General features: G+C 36.2%; 1 protein-coding gene across 1 annotated transcript in view; it reads left to right on the plus strand.

Moving 5' to 3' along the window:
- Positions 1-24,875, plus strand: part of Tex11 (testis expressed 11) — a 243,360-nt gene that overhangs the window by 115,066 nt on the left and 103,419 nt on the right. The window contains exons 13-16 of the mRNA XM_090327103.1: positions 2,482-2,633; positions 5,655-5,740; positions 12,833-12,970; positions 18,496-18,598. Coding sequence (XP_090183229.1) covers positions 2,482-2,633; positions 5,655-5,740; positions 12,833-12,970; positions 18,496-18,598 — 479 coding nt within the window. The remainder of the gene's footprint in view (positions 1-2,481; positions 2,634-5,654; positions 5,741-12,832; positions 12,971-18,495; positions 18,599-24,875) is intronic.

Consider the following 24,875-nt stretch of genomic DNA (forward strand, 5'->3'; position numbering starts at 1 on the left):
GTGGTTAATTGGACATAAGAAACTCATGGACTTTTGTGCCCTGGCTGGCTTTGAACCTTGATCCTCAGATCTAAGCCTCCTGAATAGCTAGGATTACAGGTATGAGCCACCAGCACCCAGCTTGGCCTGTTACTTTCTTTTTTCTTTTTTTAATTTTTTATTGTAATTAATAAAGGGGTTACATGATATTTTCCAGATAGAAGGTGCATTAATTCACATATATTGATACCCTTTCACATGTCTTGGTCCCCATTACCCTCCCCTCCACCCCCCCCGTCTTGTTTTCCCCCCCTTCCCTATCCAATTTCAAATAACCAAATACAAATACAAATACAAAAACTCATGGACTTTCGTGCCCTGGCTGGCTTTAAACCTTGATCCTCAGATCTAAGCCTCCTGAATAGCTAGGATTACAGGTATGAGCAACCAGCACCCAGCTTGGCCTGTTACTTTCTATGCTTTTGCTTTTCCAGTGTTAAGACTGCAGGCATGTATATTACTTTATTTTGATAATTCTTTCTGAACACACGCTTGGGTATTACAGTAAAATATTTCTGAGAAACAGATTCTGCACGTTAATGAGCTTCTGAAGAAAATTTGATATGCTTAATATTTTCTATACATTAATACTGTAAAAATAGGAATTACTTGTCTCCAAAACATGTTTGACCTTAAGATTTAGTAAAATCATACATTAGTATGCAACAATAATGTAAAATTATATGTATAAATGATGTATTCTTCTGGAATTTAACAGCAAGTACTTGAAGTGAGTTATAGAAATAGTAAACTAACTGCATAGAAAACCAGACAGGTAAAATAATGATGACTTATTTCTCTCAGTAATAAATCCTTCCTGGGATAGACCTAATAGGTTGCCATTGACCATTTAAAAATAAAGTAAATATTCACTAGCCCATGGAATTTTAGTTAATGATGTTCATAAGGAATTTAGTTACCCATGTAGCTAAACCATTTGTACGAGTTAGCCCTAGGTATTCCATCTTCTCTCCTGTTTCCTGTCAAATGTCCACATAATGTACTTTGTAAGACATCCAAATATTTTGTTGTAATGAGTTTTTAAATGAATGTACTGTTAAGAACCACAGTCTCAGCATGTAGGAAATGAAAGTGGCAGAGAAAATATACTGAGGTCTTGCATCTTCAGTATATTTTTTGTGATCATGTGCTTTTTTTTCTCCTGGGATACTTATTTTTAGAGAGTTTGACTCTAGAAAAGAAAGTGGACCTTTTTTTCTTAAGTTGATTTCTCTTGGAGACTGAATTCAGTTTTCCTTATTAGCACATTAGAACACTGAAATTCATTCTGTCAATGAAACTTGCAATTGTTTTGTGTCATCTAGGGTCTGATTGTACATAAAAAGAAACATGAGAAACAGCCATTCCTCTAATGAATGTATAGTGCTTTGTGGTGAATTACACATATATGTGTTCCATCAGTCAACTGACACAATAGCATGCAGAATATGGGAAATTATAAATAATATGTGAGTGAGTGAGAATCAGCTGTGAATTGTAGTGATCAGAGAATGCTTTATGGAAATGAATACAATTTATGTAGGACTTGCAGGTAAAAAATATCAGAATGAGCATAAAATCACTTTTTGGCCAGTCACTTAGTTTAATCAAGTCATTTAGCTTTTAAGGGCAACATATGGACAATGTAGTCACTGCTTTCAGGGAACTTAAAAGTATGGCTGGAAAATGGTGTAAGTGATAGCTGGTTATGGAATTCAGAAAAGTCATAATCTTGTGGACTGGGTACATCAGAAAGACTGTACATTTTCATGAAAATCTAATGTGTATAGCTTATTTGAACAGAAATAGATTAAATTCTCTTATTTATTGTTAATAGACTTATTTAAATATTTAATGTCATTATTTAAACTCAGATATACTTAAAAAATTCCAGACTATTGTTGAGGGATTTCTCTCTTAAATGCTGTTTTTTTTACATTTGTGATAATATTCTGTTTATGTACCAACTGAAAAGACTTTGTATATTTTCAGATTTTAAATTCTTTTAAAACATTTTAGCCTGTTTATTCGAAGAGCATAGGCATAAGAGACTCATAAGAGAAAGAAAGAAAAAGGAAATCTAACAACATAAAGAACAGAGACTTGGAAATTGAAATAAAAACCGCATACCTATGCATTTCTGACATATTTATTATAATTTTGAACAAATCTTGTGATCCATAGGAAATATAAATTTAAAGATAGACAGTGCTGTATTTGTCTTTCATTTCCTGGGGTCGTGATACACAGGTATATAAATAACTCAGTTCCACCAGAGATTGCTTTTGTTGGCTCCCTCCATAAAAATAGTGTAAAGCGGACGCCTATGTTAGATATACTTGTATCCGGAATGCTTTGCTCACACTGGAATAATTTTTAGTTCCACTGACCAAAAATGAGTTCTTTTATCTACTCTACTTAAAATTGTATCTCTTTGAACAGGGAATCTGTTGGATTTATTTTCCTAAAGAAAATATGTGACCAGTATAAGTCTTCAGAACATGTTGGGAAAGCGAAATTGTTCCACATTGACATGCTTTTACAACGAAAGGAAGATCTGCTTGCCAGGGAGAAGATTGAAGAAATCATTCGAGGTCAGTAAGACTTATGTACATGTTTTAAAAATATTTGTCAGCATATAATTTGAAATAAGTGTCAGAGCAATAATGAACACTTCAGATCAACAGGTTTCTCACACTGTTTTTTCTCCTTAGTAACACCTACTTCCCCGGATTTTACAAACTTGGTGCAACAGAATGAGAAACTAAGAAAACTTAATAAAATATATTCAAACAGACAAACCTCTGTGCTAAAATCTCATCTGTAGTAGAATATTATGAGATTACAAGCTTAACTTCATGTTTCTAGTTTGACCTTAAATTTGCTCTGTGCCTTGGGCAAGTAAATATCTAAACCAGTTTTTTTCTCCAACAATATATTGAGGATAATGAACTAAATTCCTGTGTTTTATAGCAGCACTCCTACACACACTGTATTCCAGATAAAATAGATTTTAATTTCTCTGGTTAAAGAAGAGATACTGAATCAAATCTAAACATTCCCCTAACCTTCTACTTCTCTTCAGAGGCATTGGCACCTGGGTCTCCCTAGTATTCTTAAGCACAACTTAGCCATTTCTTGACTATTTAAGGTCAACAACATTAATAACCGCTGTTATTTCATTGTGCTAATAATCTTTAACAGCAAACTGGGCACTTATAATTCTAGCATCTGGGAAGCTGAAGCAGGTGGATCGTATGAGCCCAGGCATCTGAGACTAATCCAGTTCTCTTTTGTCTCTTTTTCCTGTCTCCTCTCTCTCTCTCTGTCTATATCATCTGTCTGTCTGTCTTCTAAAGAACACAGTTAACATGATCTCTGTCTTTGAAAATTCTTTCTCCTATTCATCCTTCCAACTTGATATGTAAAGAGAATTACTGGAATGATAATCATTAATTGTTGATGCTAATGATTATTTGAAGTGGAGCATTCTAGCAATATGCTGTTCTCATATTTATACTTCACCACATTGCTTGGATTTTTGTAAGTTTGCCCATATACAGACAGAGTCATTAACTTTTTTATTAAAGAATTTATTAACATTGATTTTTACATCATATTTGAAATGACATGTTTAACAAACAAGTGTTCAAGAAGGGAATCTCTATATACAATCACTGGTACTTAGTTTTTAGAACATAATCAAAAGTAGGTTTAAAGGAAATCATCTGACTAGTTGATGCTCAGAGCCTTTTGAACTTAGATTCTATGAGCCATATTTTATTGATGATATTCTTTCTCTAGATCTTCACTAAGAATTCAGTGTTTTAGATCCACTTTTGAATAGCTTAGTTATCTGGTTTTCCAAAACTAGAGAAAAAGTCTTCAGGGAAATATAAAAGTAACCTGATCGTAAGGTACAGTCTTTCATATATGTGGCAAGCGCTGTCCCATGGGACTATACCTCAAGCCTACAATACTTTACAAATAGATTCTGATTTTTTTTAAATATAGAACTTCATACTATATTATAATTTCTATACCATCACTGTATATATTTATCTACCAGACAAGGTAAAGTGGAAATATGACTTAAACAGTAGAGTGTCAGCTTTGAGTTAAAAAATGTAAGCAAGATTGTGAGCCATAAGTTCAGGCATCAGTACCAGCACGTATCTCTGTGTAAAAGAAGACAGACAGACAGACAGACAGACAGACAGACAGACAGAAGATATAGACACAGAGAGAGAGGAGACAGGAGAAAGAGACAAAGAGAACTGGATTAGTCTCAGATGCCTGGACTCATGATCCTCCTGCTTCAGCTTCCCAGATGCTGGAATATAAGTGCCCAGTTTACTGTTAAAGATTTTTAGCACAATGAAATTACAGCAGTTGTTAATGTTGTTGACTTTAAACAGGTCAAGAAATGGCTAAGTGGTGCTTAAGAATATTATGGAGACCCAGGTGTCAGTGGCTCACACCTATAATTCTAGCTCCTCAGGAGGTTGAGATCCGAGGATTGCAGTTAGAAGCCAGACTGGGAAAGAAAGTCTGTGAAACTCATCTCCAATTCGAGTACTAGCCTTGAGCACAAAAGCTCAGGAACAGTGCCTAGGCCCTGCATTCAAGCCACAGGAACTGTACACACACACAAAGAAGACCAAGGAATATATTTAATTTTTGGAATAGTGTAGAACTTTCATTAAATGATGTAGACTTTTTAAATGAAAAATGTTTATATTTAGGAAATTAAAGTGACAGCTAACTAATAAACTTGATTTTACAAATTAATTTATTCCTAAAATTGTACTTAGAGTTTTATGGTTATATTTAATTATATATTTATATTCTGAATGTATCATAATATTTAAATAGATACATTAATCAACTGTTCATTCTCAAGTGAGTATTTTTAACTAAGTCATAGTAAAAGCTATGGTTGCTGACTCTGCTAAGGGATTAGAGATTCTTAAAGTTCAAATCAAGACTTGTAGAAATGGATGGTTTTTTGCCAAAGGGGCAAAGGGGAAGGGAGTATAGAATTCTATTATAGTTTAAAATTTACCTTAATGTGCTAATGGATTGTTACACTGTAAATGTCTAGACTACAAATAATCAGACATAAATTGTGACTTAATCTAATAAAGTTTATCTGTAAGCGTGCTCCTAAAGTATTTTCCAGAGGCTTTAAGGTATAATTGGCCTTTCTTGTGAACTCGAGCTGATCTGTTTAGTGCATAATAGTATAAGCAGTTTTTATTAATGGTCTCTGGCATTGCTGTCTGCTCATTCAAAATAACCTTATTAAGGCAGCAGATGATTATCTAATTTAGAACATGGAAAATAAGTTAAAAAGAGACAAGGCTGGAAATCTATCACAGACTGATGGAAGAATTACTGTGATTCTAGTGAACTCTGATTATATTATATAATCAGTTTTGGTGGTAAACCTAAGATTAATGATGAAAACCTGTCTGAAAGTTATTGTTTATATAGCCATTACTTAAAGATTAAGTGTAGTTATAAAATTAAGTGCAGTGTGAATACAGCTAGCATTCTTACATGTAATCGATCTAGAATCTTATTTGCAGAGCTTTGGACATTTTTCCCTTCAGGTTACCAAATGGGAAGACCACTGAAAGCCGAATTACTAGGCTGGTTGCACAACATTCTGTGGAGAAAAGCTGCCCGAAGTTTTGAGGTTTGGGAATAATTTGTTTTCGTCTGTGTATTCTTTCTCTTCTACCACAAACAAAGCTGTTTTCAATATAAAATTCATAGAGCAGGAGTGGTAAATCACTGCCTAGAATGTGCAAAGCTTTGGATACCCATCCCCAGTATCACACACAAAATAATCAAATTCCTTATCCTTACAGTGTAGTTTGTTCATGGATATTATAAAAATGTACTGCAATAATTAAGAAATGATTTCTCCCCACCGAGAACTTTATAGAGAAATATCATCACTGATATTAAGGTCATTTAGTTTTAATAAAGAGATCAAGACAGTCAGAGAGGTTTCATTACCTATTAAAAGTCAGTATAGCCACGTACTGGTGATGCAAACCTATAATCCTACTGAGGGTGATGAAATCTGAGGATTAAGGTTCAAAGCAAGCCTGTGCAGGAAAGTCCACAAAACGTTTATCTTCAGTTAACACCCCCCCCAAAAAAGAAAAAAAAATCCCTGAAGTAGAGCTGTGGATCAGTGGTAGAGTGCTAGCCTTGAGCAAAAACAGTTCAGGAACAATGTCGAGCCCCTGAATTCAATCCCCAAGATTGAACGTGCGTGCACACACACACACACACACACACACACACACACACACACACACACAGTCGTAATATAAACTGGGTACTGGGGGCTCACAGCTATAATTCCAGCTGCTCAGGATGCTGAGGTCTAAGAATCATATTTCAAAACCTGTTTGAACAGGCTTTGAAGCTCCTGAGACTTCATCAGCAAAAAGCTAAAAGTGGAGCTATGACTCAAGTCGGAGAATGCTAAGGGACAGTTCCCAGGTTCTAAGTTCAAGCCCTACTATTGGCACACACAGAGAAAAAGTGATGACTTTATAAAAGATTCAGGTTTCTTTCAGAATAATGTGAAACTAAAGAATTTTTTTTTGCCAGTCGTGGGACCTGAATTCAGGGTCTGAGCACTGTGCATGGGATTTCTCAAGGCTAGAGCTCTACCACTTGAGCCTCAGCACCACTTCTGCCTTTTTTTAAGTATGTGGTACTGAGGAATCAAACCTAGGTCCTTGTGCATGCTAGATAAGCACTCTACCATTAGGCAACACTCCCAGCCCTAAGGAATATTTTTTAAAGCCCAGAGCAATCACTCCTAATTGGCTGTTCTTAAAATTTTGCTACATGTCTTCTAATCTTTCTATGTTTGTGAAAAAAAGGTAAAATTGGATATACTTTTTTTGTGCCAATCCTATGGCTTGAACTCAGGGCATGAGCACTGACCTTGGGCTTTTTCCTCAAAGCTAACACTCTGCTACTTGAGCGACAGCGTCACTTCTGGTGTTTTCTATGTATGTGGTACCGAGGAACCGAAACCGGGTCTTTGTTCATGCTAGGCAAGCACTCTACCACTGGGCTAAACTCCCGGCCCCAAGGATATACTTTTCTTTTTTTTTTTTTTTGCCGGTCCTGGGCTTGAGCTCAGGGCCTGAGCACTGTCCTTGGACTTTCTCAAGGCTAGAGCTCTACCACTTGAGCCTCAGCACCACTTCCGGCTTTTTTCTATGTATATAGTACCGAGGAATCGAACCCGGGTATTCATGCATGCTAGGCAAGCACTTTAACCATTAGGCCAAACTCCCGGCCCCAAGGATATACTTTTCATTTGTTGATATTGGAGTTTGAACTGAGGGCTTGGGCACTATCCTTTAGCGTTTTGCTTAAGCTTGGCACTCAACACTTGAACTTCAGCTCCACTTCAAGGGAGATGTACTTTTTATAAAGTAATGGTATACTTACTTCTATTTCCAATTAACGTATAATAACAAGGAGCAGTTTTTGTCCCTGCTTGAGCCAACCCTCTACCCAAAAGTACAAGACAGAATGCATGCAAAATAGTTCTGATAACACAGAACATCAGGTGATGAAGAATGATCCCTAGGAGATCAGCAATAAGGTGAGTACCACAGTTGCATGGCTTACTGCCATGAATTTCCAGCATATGGAAAGAGAGGGCGAGGGGGACTGAAGTGCAGTCTAGCAGGCATCCTAATTTGAGTAGATGGAGCTGAGAGCCTGGGGGCACTAAGACACCGACATTGCATAGAATAGAGTACTACAGGAGAGTGCATAGCATGGAGAAATGGAGCCTCAGCTATCAGAAGGCCCTCTTCTAGTGTTCAGCAGAGTACTGTCAAAACACACAAGGAATACAGCTACCTAAATCCAAATAATAGAGAGAATAATAATGAGCCAGTCACAAAAAGACAAATGCAGTGTGATTCCACTTATGTGAACTACCTAGAGTTACAATAGTGGTTGCCAGGGACTGAAAGAAGGGGATAATGAGGAGTTGCTATTTAATGAGTCTAGAGTTTGATTTTTTTATATTAGAAATTAAAATCAAGATCTCATGTGTGCTAAGCATGGACTCTACCGCTGAATCACTCCAGCTCCAAGTTTTTATTTTAGAAAATGAACAAGTTTTGTATAATAGTTGCATAACTGATTATACTTGACAGCAGTGAATTGAATACATTAAATTAGTCGAGATGAAACACTCAACAGGTAGAAGCAGAAAGATTGCAGGTTTCAGGGCAATCTGAGATATAGAAGAGCAAGACCCTGTTTTAATGCATCCTCAGGTTAGTTAAGATGATACATTTTTTTGCCAGTCATAGGCTTGCGCTCAGGGACTGAGCACTGTCCTTGGACTTTCCTCAAGGCTAGTGTTCTACCCTGAGCCACCGCACTATTTCCGGCTTTTTCTATGTATGTGGTACTGAGGAATCGAACCCAGGTCTTCTTGCAGGCTAGGCAGGCACTCAACCAGTAGGCCAAACTTCCAGTCCCTAAAAGTGATTTTTTTATGAAAGCAAAACAAAGTCATTCAAAATCTGGACTAATTAATCCAGGGATCCAAATTCTGAGGTCCTTCAAACAGAAGAAAACTGATACCAGATCCACGGAAAAGAATTATGTTTAATCACCAACATTGAAACTATATTTATTAATAGAGTTTTATTCAGGGGAATGAGAAGTTGCTTGGTGCAGCTTGATGTTCAGCTCTGGGAGGTATTTGGTAATGTTCTCCATGAATGTTAAATCACACAGCCACTTACTATCCTTGAGTCTTTGACACTTTTTCTCTTCATCTCCATGGACTGACTTCATGCACAGTTTGTAAAAACTCATGAGAATGTTCCTGTGACTCACCATACTTCACAGTGATAAACAAGATCATTGTTCAAGAGTCAAGCTCCCTCAGTAACTCTTTATACTGGCAGCTGTTAAACCCTCTTTTTTGGAACAAAATTTATGCATGACACTACTATTGACATCACATTGTTGAGTTGAAAACACTGCGTATAATGTGATGGCTTATAATTAAATCACTGGGATCAGGAATAAGATGATTCACTTCTTTCTTGACAAAGGCAGTTAACCCTTTTGTGAGCTAACAATTGTTAGAGCTCCACTTTGCAAATACTAGCTCAAGACTTTTTCCCTCGATTCCTGGCTTGAACTCAGGGCGTTCACCCATATTTATTTATTGACTTTTTTGCTCAAGGGTAGCCGTACTTCCACTTTCAACTTTTTGCTGGTGAATGGGAGACAATAGTCCCTCAAATTTGGTCAGTTTGGCTCTGAACTTCTACTTTCATATCTCGGTCTCGCAAGTAGCTAGAATTTGAAAAACATGAGCCATCAGTGCTCAGACAAGTGCTCTAATAAGTCCTCACTTCCTGTCGTGTCAGGCATGGCTTCTATTGAGTGTCAAGGGGTGCCATTATCCCATGATTGAAAACAGCCACATGGACCATATTGGTTGTGTCCATTTTCTCATCACTCATCAGTACTCAAATCTGAGACAATTTTACCTTGCTGCTAACAACTTCCTTAGCAGCCATCATGAACTCTTGTACAAACTCTCCCTCTGCGTAAAGCCTCAACTACTTTGGGGCTCTTTCAGTATTTAAATCATCTGAAATACATTGACTATGTCACAAGAAGGCCTAGGGAAAGTGGCTTGTTGTGATTCAGAACTCAGCTTTACAATCACAAACCTTTGAGCTCTGATTTTATCCTGTTTATCTTCCCAATTCACTGACTTTAATATTTTGTCCTGTAATGACACTTCAGATTGGCTTTTAAAAAATTACTGTTAACATATCACCAAAACCTAAGCACGCAGGTTTGCCTTTGACTTCAACAAAAAAAAATAATAATTTGTCCATTTGTCTTCGAAAGTTCAACACTCTGCCACCTTTTTTTTTGTAACACCACTTAAACTTTCATAACTATCCAGTGTGTGCTATATCAGTGACTTGATTCCTTTTAATATTCTAATCTTAGATCTTAGATCTGGAACATTTCTAACATCCATCGACTCTTGAGGTCTTTTCTGTGTACTATACTTACCTTAATCTTCATCTGAGATTTACTTTTTGCAAGGATTGTTGATATTGGACATGTAGATAAAGGTTATATTGGTGTTATCATCTGTATTGGTAACCAAGTTAACAACATTGTCTGTCAACAGAGACAAGGTCTTGAACTATCTTATCTCATCATTATTGAATCACTATAGTTTTGCTGCACTGTGTTAACACTTTTGTAACATGCACACTCCTAGCCTACCTGGCACACTGGCTGTTCTCTGAGTCTCCACAGTACAAGTGATATGTCATCAGCAGCCTATGAGAAGCATACATGTCTGTCCTCTCACATAGTCATAAGTGTTCTGTCTGTTCTATAAATGATATTTCTTGCTTGTCCTTCAACGTATCCATTGTCAGTATGATTTGTTTAATATCAGTTTATGTTGCTATAAGAAAAGCTCCTTGATTTATTGAATTTCGAGTCCCACTTGCTGTTCCCTTGGCCCAACTAGGTCAAATGATAAAACCCTTAGGCCAGATGTTCCCCACTCCTGCATTATTAAAGTAAAATAATATCCTTCTTTTCTCTTTTAGAAGGCTTCTGTTTCTGTTGTTGTTGTTGTTTTTTTTGCCAGTCCTGGGATTGAGCTCAGGGCCTGAGCAATATCCTTGGACTTTCTCAAGGCTAGAGCTCTACCACTTGAACCTCAGCATCACTTCCGGCTTTTTTCTATGTATGTGGTACCAAGGAATCGAACCAGGGTCTTCGTGCATGCTAGGCAAGCACTTTGACCACTAGGCCAAACTCCCAGCCCAAGGCTTCTGTTTCTGTACTGAGAAGGTGAACAATTACTTCAGAATTCCTTTCCTCCTATACAGTCTATTTATTTTTGCAAGTCCTGGGTCTTAAACTCAGGGACTGGGGACTGTCCTTAGGCTTTCTCAAGGGTAGCATTGTACCACTTGAGCCACAGTACCATTTCCAGCCTTTTCTGTGTGTGTAGTAACCAAGGACTAGAACCCAGGGCAAGCACTGTTTGCTAGGCCATATTCCTGGCCCTGGATTCTTTTTATTACCACTAATTTTCCAATATTATTAAAGGATTATTTTTTTAATTTTCACATCCAACCCCGAAGAAGAATGTAATCTTATGTCTAAATAGTCAAAGGCAGTGTGTTGTCTGTCTTGAAAAGGACATTTGACTTTATGAAGGTCCTAATGACACCTGTTCTTAATGGGAAAACATGAAGCTCAGTTTCCTTATATTAAAAATTATCCAAACTATTTCTTTTTTTGCAGTATATTTTATTATCTTAGTAGTTGTAAAAAGGACTTGCCATTCAACAAAGCTGTTTATGAATGTAATGTATCTTTATCAGTGTCACCCCTTCCATAATTCTTACCTATCTCACCCAACCTTACCCCTTAACTCCATTTTCTTAATTTTGTAAGATATGTATTGCATTTTATGGACTGCTCAGTCCCCACAACTTTGGAGTACTTGATTCCTGGTGTTTATTTTGCTGTTGGACTGTCAGCCTTTCTAGGAAATTACAATGAGTTTTCCTCTGTTATCTGCTATATTTTGGTTAATACATTTGTATGCACTTGCATACAACCCAAAGTACTTACTTATATATTTGTAAATTATTTCTGAATTCCACAGAGAGAAAGTATCCATCCTTTGTCTCTCTGGACATCCTGACTCTATTAGATTTTTTTTTCCCCTAAAGCTTTTTACAACTTAAAATTTAAAGGAATTGAAAAGAAAAAGTATGAAAAATACACCATTCATACTAGTAGTGGAAAACCTGGAAATTTAGTGCATGTCCAACATCATGAAAATAATAAATTTATGAGAGATTCATTTGATTAAAAAATAGTAACTGTGAGGCTGGGCACGGTGGCTCATGACTGTAATCCTAGCTACTCAGGAGGCTGAGATCTGAGGATCACAGTTCAAAGCCAGCCTGGGCACTGAAGTCCGTGAGACTCTTATCTCCAGTTAACCACTGAAAACCAGAAGTGGAGCTGTGGCTCAAGGGTTAGGGCAGTAGCCTTGAGCTGAAGAGCTCAGGGGAGGCGCCCAGGCCCAGAGTTCAAACCCCATGACTGACCAAAAAAAAAGTAACTGTGAGAACTATTTAACAACACAGAACTTGTACAATTAATTACCAATTAATTGAAAAGAATAGAACCTGAACTTCTATAAAAACTGTAATGACAACCAGGTAAATATACAGAAGGACAAAATTAAAATGGAACCTGGAAAAGTGAAAATACCTATGTTGATTTATGTATGTTCACTTTGAAAATTTTAGTCACTGTTGACTCAGTGAGTTTTTTTTAATTAGGTAGCCATACAAAGAGTTTTCAACAACTTAAAACTGGCTTGAGTTTTCTGGGGGTATTTATTACCTCCTTCAGCTTTTCATCCTGTGTGAGAAATATCTCTTTGGTTTCCTTTTTAGTGCTGTGGACTGAACCTAGGGCCTTGTGCATGCTAAAAGTATGTGTACTGCCATTGAGGTCTATCTCTAGTCTTCGAGGGTTACAATTAGTAGGAAAAAGAAAATGAAAAAATACATAGAATTTAAGAGAAAGTGTATTGCATTTTGGTTGCCTAAAAACAAAATCAATGTCATCTCTTGTTTGTAGAAAATGAGGATGAAATGTAGAGATAACTCTGTGATTTTGACGCCTTCTTCTTAAATTTTAGGTAAAAGTTTTTGCTGATGCCCTAAATTGGTACTGTTACTCTCTGAAGTTTTATGGATTTCAAAAAACGGATCTGGATGTGGCCAAGCTACAGAGGAACGTGGCTTCCTGTTATCTGAATTTGAAAGACTTTCATAAGGTCATTTGATTTATCTATTTTCAGAGTCATCAAATGTTCTTACATGCAGTGCAGTGACAGAGATAGATACAGTGCTGTGACTTAGTTGATTAGGATGTCTGAGAGTTTACACAGAACAAGGTCAGATTGACCTTTTTGTTTTGTTTTGTATACTATAAACATTTAAGTGGAACTTCCCAAAGGAGAGAGCATTTGGAAGACCATTCTATTACCTGTTTATTTTTTACACTGTATTGTGAAATGAATACATGATTAGTTATACAAAGTTATGTACTTAGGAGGCTGAGATCTGAGGATCTCGGTTCAAAGCCAGCCTGGGCAGGAAAGTCCATAAGACTCTTATCTCCAATTAACCACTGGAAAACCAGAAGTGGTGCTGTGTGTCAAGATGGTAGGGTGATATTCTTGAGCTAAACAGCTCAGAGACAGCGCTCATGCCGAGTTCAAGTATCACTCCATAATAACAATGCTAAGTACAAGTAATTACTTTGGATTGCTTTCTAAGCTATGTATTTAAATGGCCATTATCTGATGAAGTATCTTCCGTGCTTTGAATGAGAAAATATTAAGCAATATAGTTAGTGCTCGTGTTCTAGCTCAGTGATAGTGCATGATTTGCATATGTGAACCCTTACATTTGATCATCGAGTAACAAAAAAAATGTAGTTTTATAGATACTGACTTTGCCTTTGGGGAGTTTATAGAACCTTAAGTCCCAAACCCCAATTTTTAATATTATTTTTGATCATTTGTGTTTCATATGTGCAAGTCATAGGCTAGATGGACTTAACAATAAAGCAAATAAGCTTAGGTTCTCAATATAGAAATAATTTATATAGCTTGATATAGTGAGATTTTGCTGGTCATCAAAATAAAACCTTAAGGTTATCATTGACAAATGGATAAAGGCCTGTTTTGGTGATGTGTGTAAGTTAATGGTAATGCTTATGTGTGATGGGATGCAGAAATGCCATTCTCTGCTTGCAACTCAAGTTTAGTATATGGCTTTTAGTTCTACAATAGATTGATAATCCTAAAACACAGTTTCAAACCATAGCATGGCTTTAAGATTTGCAACAACTACAGAAGCAAGACTATTTATAGAATGCATAACTAATATAAAGTGTAAAAACTGAATTTAATGTGCTGGTTATATACTGTTTGTATTCACTATGTAAAGGTTTGCCAATCATGCCTTTCCATTTAGGATTGAAGTGCGTGCACGTGATCTAGTGATGCTCACTAGATGGCACTGTGGCTTCTGCTTATACTTCATTAGCTTATCGATTTTGAAGTTATTTGTAATGCCTTCCCCACAGATATATTTGCATGAATGTAAAATAAAGCACTTAAGAAAATATGATATGGATGAGGTTAGTCAACCTCTGAGAGACAAATGCTGCATGTTTTCTCTCATATGAGGAAGCTAGACCTGTGACAGGATAAATTATACTGTACTCTAGGCATTCACACAAAGTGACACCAAAGGATGATAGTCTTAGGAGTGAGACAGAAAGGTTCAATGCCTATGTGCACCTGACATATTATGAAATAATATGTATTGAAATGAACTATAGCAAATAAAAACCGCAGTATATTTTCCTTTGTTTGCTGCTTTCATTTTATTTTCTTTTGGTCTTGTTTATTCATTTATATGCCTTTGGGAGTGTAAGGGAAAGTATAGAAATGGAGGGACAAAGGGTGAACAAATGCAGCAGTGGTACTCACTAGACACTATGTTGAAATGAACTATACAACTTGTAGTTGGGGACAGGAGGGAAAAACCAAGAGAGAGGGAGGGAAGGGGTAACATTGTCCAAAAAGAAATTAACTCTTTACTTGACTTATGTAACTGTAAGTTCTCTGTTTTATTATTAATAATAATAAAACTTTTCATTCTTTATGAAAACTCCAGTCTGTAGGAAAAAACATAAGAACTTTTCAGATCATTTTGATATATTGATTGTTGGTTCAAAATCAGTTATTTTTAGAGATATGCTATAACTCAATTCTATCTACAGAAAACATGGAATGATTTGTTTATTTATTTATTTATTTAAAGGCTAATCCTGACTCCTCTTTCTACAGTGATTTTTATCAATAGTTCTTGACTAATCTTGTAAATTTTAGTTACAAATGTTAAAAAAAGAAAAAGAAAATATTATATGGTTAATTGTGGCTCATTTGAATTAAAAAAAAACAACAACAACACCTTAGTTAAGGTTTGAAGTCAGTTGAACAATTATTTAGGTGCCAAATCTCTGCCTCATGCTATGGAAAAGGCACAAGGCTTGCTGTCTTCTATAGGTGAGCTTAAAATACGAATGCAGAATGAAGATTTACATGTAAAAATAATTAGAAAGTACTAAATCACAGCATAGAGTCAGGTATTTAATGTAATCTATACTCTGTGAAATCTGAAAGTAAGGTGTATTTGTGAATATTGTTGGAATGTACATGTGCTCTGAAGCTGAAAAGAATAACTGATGTTAGAAGACAAAGGAAGATCTGAAGGAACATTAATAGGCTGAAACAATGAGCCCCTTCTAACAAGATGAAGACCAGTAGGCAACAATTAAACATTGTGAACTCAGATCATGGATGCAATGCAGTTTAACAGAAGCACGTATAAAACACTTGGGGCTTTTTGTTGACTGTGAGCTCAACAAAAGCTAATAATACTAAGCTCACTCAAATTAGATTAAATCAGTAGAAATACAGTCGGCTCTCCATATCTATGGATTCCCCACCTGTGGATACAACCAACTATAGACTTAGATTATCACACAGATGTTTTTCTTGTCATTACTTTCCGTACAATACAGTACAATAATTATACGGCATTTACATTGTACTAGGTATTATAAATAATCTGGAGGTGATTTGAAGTATACAGATGAATGTGTGTATATTATATCAAATAAGGGAATTGAGTATCTACAGATTAGGTATCTCCCCACCAGTGGGAGGACTCTGAAACCAGTATCTACAGATACTGAGGGATGCCTGTAGAATATGTAGCAGTAAAATAGCAATCACTCTTTGTTCTGCTGTCATTACAGCATATATGCAGTGCAGTGTTTGACTGAGGAGCAACAACTTTTGCGTGTATGAGCTGTTACTGGATCTTGAACTCAGAAAGACTAGGAACTGTATTAAGTGAAGTCAGCCAGACTCGAACATGGGCTCAATGGTTTCCTTCATTTGTCATAATCAGAAGAAACCTTGGGCTCTCCTAGCAGAGATTTGCAATAGAGCAAAACCTAGATACATAGGCCATATAGTATGGCTAAATGAAAGAACTTCCACAATATAGAAACAAAAGCCATATAATGAGTGATTGTTGTCCTTGATGTACTATGTTATCTCTCATCTCTTTTGCTGTCCCTTGGTTATCTCATATTGTTACAGTATTTCACCCTGTTATCTGATATATTGTATATATGTGTATTTGGTTATTTGAAATAGGATAGGGAAAGGGGGAAAACAAGAGGAGGGATGGGGCTGGGGGGAGGGAAATGGGGACCAAGACATGAGAAAGGGTATCAATGTATGTGAAGTAGTGCACCTTCTATCTGGTGAATACAATGTAACCCTTCTGTTAATTACAATGAAAATATATGAAAAAAAGAAAGACTAGGAACTGGAAGGATCATGATAAATGATTCTGTATGTTCCATTGTGGATCAACTTACCTACTTGATATTTTTTTAGCATTTTTAAATTTCTTTAAATTTTGAAAGCTTGAGTATTTCATAAAAATGGTTTTGTGTGACAGTTCTGGTACTTGAACTCAAGACCTGGTTGCTGTCCTTTTCACTTTTGTGCTTAAAGTTAGCACTCTAGCCACACACAACTCCACTTAAGGCTTTTTTGTTGTTTAATTGCAGATAAGAGACTAATGAACTTTTCTGCCCAGGCTGGCTTAAAACTGGATTCCTCAGATCTCAGCCTCCTGAGTGTTTATGATTGCAAGCACGAGCCACTGGTGCCCAGCTTATAAATATTTTTTATTCCCACCTTTGCCTCTTGAGGATCTGTTTATGCTATCTTTTGTTTTTGACAAGTCTTTGTAAAAGGGTGCTTATGTTATATTTTTAATATGTACAACTCATCATTCTTGAAAAATTACTTAATGAAATATTTAAGCCTAATATGAAGGTATTTTTTTCCAAAATGGATATATCTTTGCTTCTGTGGTTGTTTGGGGTAAAAATCCAAAGTAAATTCACAGCATTAATGTTTTAGACATCCCCCCCCTCTATACTCATAGTAATTTGGGGCTATAAATACATAAAAGTACTTGTGTTATACTTCAGGAATTATTTCTCCCTTACCTCTCAGGCTGTCTTCAATTTGGTACCAAGATAGCTTTTTAAAAATTTCCTGTGTTGGGCTGGGAGTTTGGCCTAGTGGTAGAGTGCTTGCCTAGCATGGATGAAGACCTGGGTTCAATTCCTCAGTACCACATACATAGAAAAAAAAATTCCTGTGCGTATAGGTAAGAACAGGTTTACTTTTTCTTTTTTCTTTCTTTTTTCCCCTAGTCTTGGGGCTTGAACTGAGGGCCTGGATACTGTCTTTGCACTTTCTCAAGGCTAGAGCTCTACCACTTAAGCCAGAGCACCACTTCCTGCTTTTTCTGTGTATGTGGTACCCAGAATCCAACCCAAGGCTTTCTGCATACTAGGCAAGCACTCTACCACTAGGCCACACTCCTTGCCCCAAAGATTTACTTTTGATTTAGCCTCAATCTAAAAATGTGATCCCATGGGACGTGTGTGTGTGTGTGTGTGTGTGTGTGTGTGTGTGTGTGTGTGTGTGTGTGGTGTGTATTTACTTAATAAGGTCTGTAAAACTGGCAATTAACATTTACCTGGATTTGCAGTAATGCACCAGATAAAAAAGTAGTTACCTATTTCTCTGAGACCTCACTTTACCTTAGTTTAGCTTGGTACCATCTTTTACCATCTTCTCAATTGCTGTTTTTCTGAGAAAAAGAAAAAAAGAAAAGTTTTCCCAAAGTTTTTGGTTATTTTCAAAAGAAGGGCTTTTTTTCCCTTTCTCTTTTTTTATTAGCTTATATTTTTCGAAAGGTTTTATTGTGATGATTCCATACATGCATAAAATATATTTGATTGAATTCACTTCCTCTATTACCCTTTAGCTCCCCCTTTTAAAAACATTGTAAAAAGATTTCATTATTCTATTTTCATACATGCATATGGAAGACTTTGATCACATTCATGCCTTTCAGTCATGTCATTCATTCTTTTAGGTCTAGATTATAAAGAAAAAGAGGCTTATTCTAATATGGCTAGCTCACTCTATTTCCAGAAGCAGAACTTACTATTTCTTTGCCATTCTAACAAAAAAGTACATTAAAGAAAGACAGTATATTAAAAGTCCTATGTTTTCATTCTGTGTGCTTCTTAGCCATTGTGAATATTTTAATGAAGTTAGTAAAATACAGTAAGGACTTTCCTATAGTTTTTCTAAAATAGAACAAATGTTTTATTTTCCAGGCTAAACAGGCAGTGTTAGAGGCTGAACGACTGGATCCTACAAACATTTTCACTCAGTTTTATGTTTTCAAGATTGCAGTCCTGGAGAGCAACTCTGAGAAAGGTATATATATATATATTTTTTTATGAGTGATGTGTTAGCAAAAGACTAAACAGTCCTCAAAGAATAAATTAACAGTGGTTAAAAAACACATTTAAGAAAATAGAACTGAGTATTATTTCACATTTTTGTCAAGTAAAAATGATACAATAATGCAAGGAAATCCTTTAGAAACTTTAAAAGAAAAAGTATGTACCTATCTTGGGAATCTGATATGGGACAAGAATTGGTGGTAGTAGCATTTTAATTACTGTATGAATACTAATTTAAGGTAAAACATATAAATGTGAAAAAAACAAAAGAGAAGAAAAACCAGGAATCTAAGAACAGTGAAGCAATATTACTATCACTAGAAAAGGAAAAACAAAAAGAAAACATAGGGAGGGCTTCACATAATTATTTTAAAATATGGTTGTGATCAGCCCCTGTGTTTGAATTCAAAGGCACTTTCTAAAGAAGGACATACTATAATTGTCTCCTTTTGTTTTTACCTTGAGCATTTGTTTTTACCAGTTTTGGATTTAATGGCCCATAGCATTTCACTGTTTTTCCCTTTTTAAAACTTATTAAAGATAAATAGTTGGACAAAGGAGTTGATTTTCAACAAAACAGTTTATGAATACAGTGAACCTTGATGATCCATTTCACCCATTTCATCATTCTCCACATCCTTCCCAATACTACCATTCCCTCAATTTTCTTAAGTTTGTAGCTATGCATTAAATTTTGTGCGCATTGATATCTCTTTCATCTCTTTGTCTACTTTTCTTCCCTTGATCTTCCCAATTTCTAGTACTTGTTTCTCTGGTGTTATTTTGTTGGACTCTGCGTTTATTTGTTGGGTTATGACTTTAAAACCTAAAGCCACATTAATAAAGTACTCTTGTATTTGTAAACCTTAGTAATGGTGACTTGAAGTACTTTAAATTAGACATGAAGAGGGAAAGCTCTCTTGCTACTAATCTTTACCATCAGAACAATCATCCATCCAGCTATCTCAGAACAAACACGACATTGTCAAAAGGCAACTTTTAACATACTTTTACTAACCCAACAACCCTGATAGGGTTGTCTTTTTTCTTAAAGATTAGTTAGACTAAATGATAAACATTTTAAAAAAAGAATTGGTGGTAGGTCTTGTCACTTTGTATTGTTTTCTGTTTTCTGTTGGAAAGAGAGATTATAATGAAATCTTGTGCCAGTGACTTGCCTAGCATGTTTGAATCCATTCCCAGCACTGAACTAGATAATAAATATTGTCAGGAAATGAAGGTCTTCACCATACCTTTTCACTTACTTTCAAGGTGATTGATAAAAGATTTGGCCTTGAAATGGATTTTTCTCTCCACAAAATGGAGTATTCCCATCAAATTTCCTAGCTAGTGTGTCTGCATACACCTGTATTCTTAATTAATTGCCAAAATGCCTTATGTTCAGATATTAGTGCCCTCAAGGTAGTTGAGCCAGTCCTGAAGTAGTTAGAATTCCAGTCTGGTTGACACTTATACAGGAAGTACAGAAGCTTGAATTAATGCATCCAAACAGAACTTACACCAATCAAATTAAGCAACTTTTTTTTGTCAGATTTGGGGGCTTGAATGTGCATTGTCCCTGAGCTCTTCAGCTCAAGGCTACTGCCCTACCCCTACAACCACAGCCCCACTTCCCATTTTCTAGTGATTAAATGGAAATAAGAGTCTCACAGACTTCAGTGCCCGGGGTGGCTTTGAATCTCGATCCTCAGATCTCAGCCTCCTGAGTAGCTAAGTGTGAGCCACCAGTGCCCAGCTACATTAAGCAATTTTTTAGGAACAAATACTATGTTCAAGGGATTCTGTTATTCATTCTGAATGACATATATAATTTATTCTCAATGAAAATAATAAGATATATCTGTAAAATTATTAAGAAGTAGTGAATTGGAGCCAGCTCTGGGACTGAGGTTAATACTGCTGTCATGTCCATCTTCACTTTTGCATTAGAGATTTCTGGGTGTTTGTTTTGATTGATCTCATACATTTAATAATGAAGGAACTTCAAACTTAAACATTTCTGCAAGCAGAAGTGGAACGGGAAAAATAGGTTCGCTATTAACCGTTTCTTTACAATGATATTAAATTAAATTGTTTCATATTATAATCCAACAGCTTAAGCTTTTTATTTCTTCCCCAGTTAACTATTACTATTTTATGTCATCTGCTAGCAGAAACAGTTTAACTTCCTTTACAATTTGTTTGCCTTTTTCATGCCTAATTGCTCTAGCTAGGACTCCCAGTACAATGCTGAATAGAACATCAGAGGGAAAGCTTTCCACTTTTCACTGTTGGGTATTGCTCTAGTGTTGATGTGGTTTGTGCCCTAATGGTTTGTTTATTGGAAGATATAATCCTAGCATGGCAATGTTAAGAAATGGTAGAACTCATTCTCAGACCTCATGCTCTACTACAGAGCTATAGTAACAAAAACAGCTTGCTCTTGGAACAAAAATAGACCCAAAGATCATTAGAACAGACTAGAAGACGCGAAAATAAAACCATGTACTTAGTTATCTGATATTTGATAAGGGAGCCAAAGACATCCAGTGGAAAACAAATAGCCTCTTCAATAACCGGTTTTGGGAAAACTAAGCATCCATGTGCAGAAAACTAAAAATGTATCCCTGTTTGTCACCATGCACAAATACCAACTCAAATTGGATCAAAGACCTCTATGTCAGACCTGAAACACTGAAATTACTGCAAGAGGGAACAGGAGAAACACTAGAACTGATAGACATAAGCAGTAACTTTTTTTAACCTGAATTTTTTTAGCAGGCTAATATTTGGAGGAATTACAGTTACATTTTTCAGGTAGTGGGAAAATTACTTCTTGAACATTGATACCGCTTCTCATGTTTTTCTCCCAGTTTTCCTCCCCCTTCCCCAGACAGAAACTTTTTGAAGAGCCCCAGGGGGCACAATAGGAGAGAAAATTGACAAATGGAATTACATCAAAATAAAAAAAAAGTTTGGGGCCAGGAGTTTGGCCTAGTGATAGAATGCTTGCCTAGTATGCACAAAGACCTAGGTTTGATAACTCTATACCACAAACTCTATGAAAAAAAAAGCTGGAAGTGGTGCTGTAGCTCAAGTGGTAGAGCTCTAGCCTTGAGAAAGCCGAAGGACAGTGCTCAGGCCCTGACTTCAGGACCCTGGACTGGCAAAAAATAAAAATAAAAAAGTTTCTGTACAGCAAAGGACATAGTTACTAAACTAGAAAGACAGCCAACAGACTGGGAGAGGATCTTTACCAGCAATACATCCCAGAAAGAACTAATACCCAAAATATAAAAGGAGCTCATGAAACTAACGCCTCCCAAAGCTAATAAACCAATCACTAAATGAGCAGAGGAGTTAAGGAGAAACTTCTCAGAAAAAGAGATAAGAATGGCAAAAACATATGAGAAAAAATGCTCATCAGGGCTATAAAGGAAATACATTCTGTCTCATCCCAGTTAGGTTGGCTAACTAGTTTGTTGTGTGAATTCACAATGTTGTTGTGGATGTGAGTATAAAGGAACCCAATAACACTTTTGGTGGGAATGTAAACTAGTATAACCATGATAGACAGCAGTCTGGAGGTTCCTGAAAAAAACTAAACATAGGTCTTCCTTAAGAGCCAGCCTTACTACTGGGCATCTACCCTGAACATCATGAGTCAGGATATGATAAAGACGCCTGTACATCCATGTCCATTGCCACACTATTCACAATAGCCAACATAGGGAAACAGCACAGATTCCCTACAATAGATGAGTGGATCCAAAACATGTGATACCTATACACAATGGGATTTTACATAGTCATTACATAGAATAATGTCATTTGCAGGGAAATGGATGGTCCCAGAATAAACCATGTTAAGTGAGGTATAAGCCAAGCTCAGAGAGACAAATGACACGTTTTCTCTCATATGTAGAAGCTAGATCCAAAATACCCTTAGACACGATAAAGTATATACATGTCTCTAGTCATTCATACACAGTGAGACTAGTGAGGATAGTCTTAAGAGAGGATCACAAAGGTACAATGTCTATGTACCTCTGATGACATAAAATAATGTTTATTTAAATAAGCTCCAGGGAATGGAAACAAGAAAGTTTCTCTTTTTTCCTTTCCCTGTTTTCCTTTTCTATTTATTCTTTTTCTGTTTGTTCATCTATGTGTCTTTGAGCCTATAAGAGGAGGCACAGAAATGGAGGGACCTAGGCACTGTATCTGAGCTTATTTGCTCAAGGCTAGTGTTCTCCCAGTTGGGCCACAGCTCTGCTTTTGGCATTTTGGTGGTGTTTAATTGGAGATAAAAGACTCATGAACTTTCCCACCTAGGATGACTTTGAAACTTGATCCTCAGATGTTAGCCTCTTGAGTAGCTAGGCATGAGTCTGAATCATGTTCCATCAGAGATTATTGTCCTATAATTTATTCTCTTGCAATGTCTTTGCCCTGCTCTGATTTTTGGTGATGCTAGCCTTGCAAAGTGAGTTTGAAAGTATTCTCATCTCATCATTTTTGGAAGAATTTTGAGGGAGTTGGTTTAGTTCTATAAACAATTGGTAGAATTTAGGAGCAATATCAGGAGATCTTAGGATGCTAGGAAATTGATCATCTTACTCATTATTTGTTCACATTTTATATTTCTTCATGAATCAGTGGATACTATCTTAAGAATTGTTTTTTTTCAAAGTAATCCAATGTGTTGGCCTATAACTTTTCATAGTAGTGTTTATGATTCTTTGATTTCTGCAGTATCAGTTGTACTATCTTCTTTTTCACTTCTCATTTGAGCCTTCTCTGTTTTTTCCTTAGTCTAGCTAAAATGTATTGATTTTGTTTGCCTTTTCAAAAAACAACTCCTAGTTATTATTTTTAGTCTCTCATTGATTTATTGTTAGACTCTATTATTTCCTTACTTCTACTAAGGTTAGACTTATTATTTTTCTTACTTCTTGAGATATAATGTTAATTTTTTTGGTGGGATACTTAATATGTTGCCCAGTATGGTCTAGAATTCTTTATGTAGCCAGACTGGCCTTAAACTTGTGATACTCCTGCCTCAGTTTCCAGAGTACTAAGATTCTAAGCTTATACCACTACATCTGGCTTTTCACGATTGGTTGTTTGGTAGCAGGTAGTATTGGGGCTTAAACTCAAGGATTTACCCCTGTTACATAAGTGCTCTTCTACTTGAGCCACAAATTTCGGTCCCCTTTTGATATAGATGTTTATTCATATAAACTTCTCTCTTAGAACTGCCTTTACAAGACACTATATGTTCTGCTATGTTGTATTTCCATTTTCATTTGTCACAAGATCTTTTTAAATTCCTCCTTTGATTTGTTCTTTGTCCTCTGAGTTATTCAGGTGTTTGTTGTTTAATTTCTACATATATGAAATATATCCCAAATCCTTAATTTTGTTCATCTTTAGCTTTATATTATGTTTGAGAAAACACTTGATCTGCTTTCAAACATTAAATTCATTACGATTTATTTTCTGGCTTAAAACATAATTGGATAGTACTTACTGTCTTGTGCTTGTTAGGCAGATGTCCTACCACTTAATTCATGCTTCCAGTGCTTTTTTTTGCCTTTGATGTTTCTCAGAGTTTTATACTTTTTGCTGTGGGTTGTCTTCAAGCTATAGTTCTCCTGCCTATGCCTCCTGCATTGCTGGGATCACCAACATGCATCCAGTTTCCTTGGGAAGAGGGTCTTAGTAACCTTTTCAAGGCTGGTTTCAATCTGCCATTCTCTGCCTCCTTGGTATCTGGGATTCCAGACATGCACTATTATGCTTGGCTTAACACATGTCTGTCCTACAGAATGTTCCATGCATACTTGTGGAGAATGTGTATTCTCTTGCCATCAGAGGAGTTGTTCTATACATGTCTGCCAGGTCAATTTGATCTGAATTGTAGGTCAAATCTCAAGTTTCCTTATTATTTATCTGGATAATCAGCCCACTGCTGAAAGTAAAGTATTGAAGACTCCTACTGCTATATTACAGTCTCTATCTACCTTTAGGTCCATATTTGCAATATGTTCTTGTTACTGAGGTGTTTAAATACTGGATGCATATGAATTTATAATGTTTAAACTACTTTGCACTTTTGTTGTTGTATAAACGTTTTTGTCTTAAAAGCTCTTTCTTTGTTTCTGGTACAAGTATAGCTACTGCTGCTCTATCTGTCTTCCATTTACATTAAGATGTCTTTTTCCATCTCTTTTACTGTCTGTGAG

Source organism: Megascapheus bottae, chromosome X (genome assembly GCF_031878675.1).
Source record: "Megascapheus bottae isolate mThoBot1 chromosome X, mThoBot2.hap1, whole genome shotgun sequence".
Taxonomy (NCBI): Eukaryota; Metazoa; Chordata; class Mammalia; order Rodentia; family Geomyidae; genus Megascapheus; species Megascapheus bottae.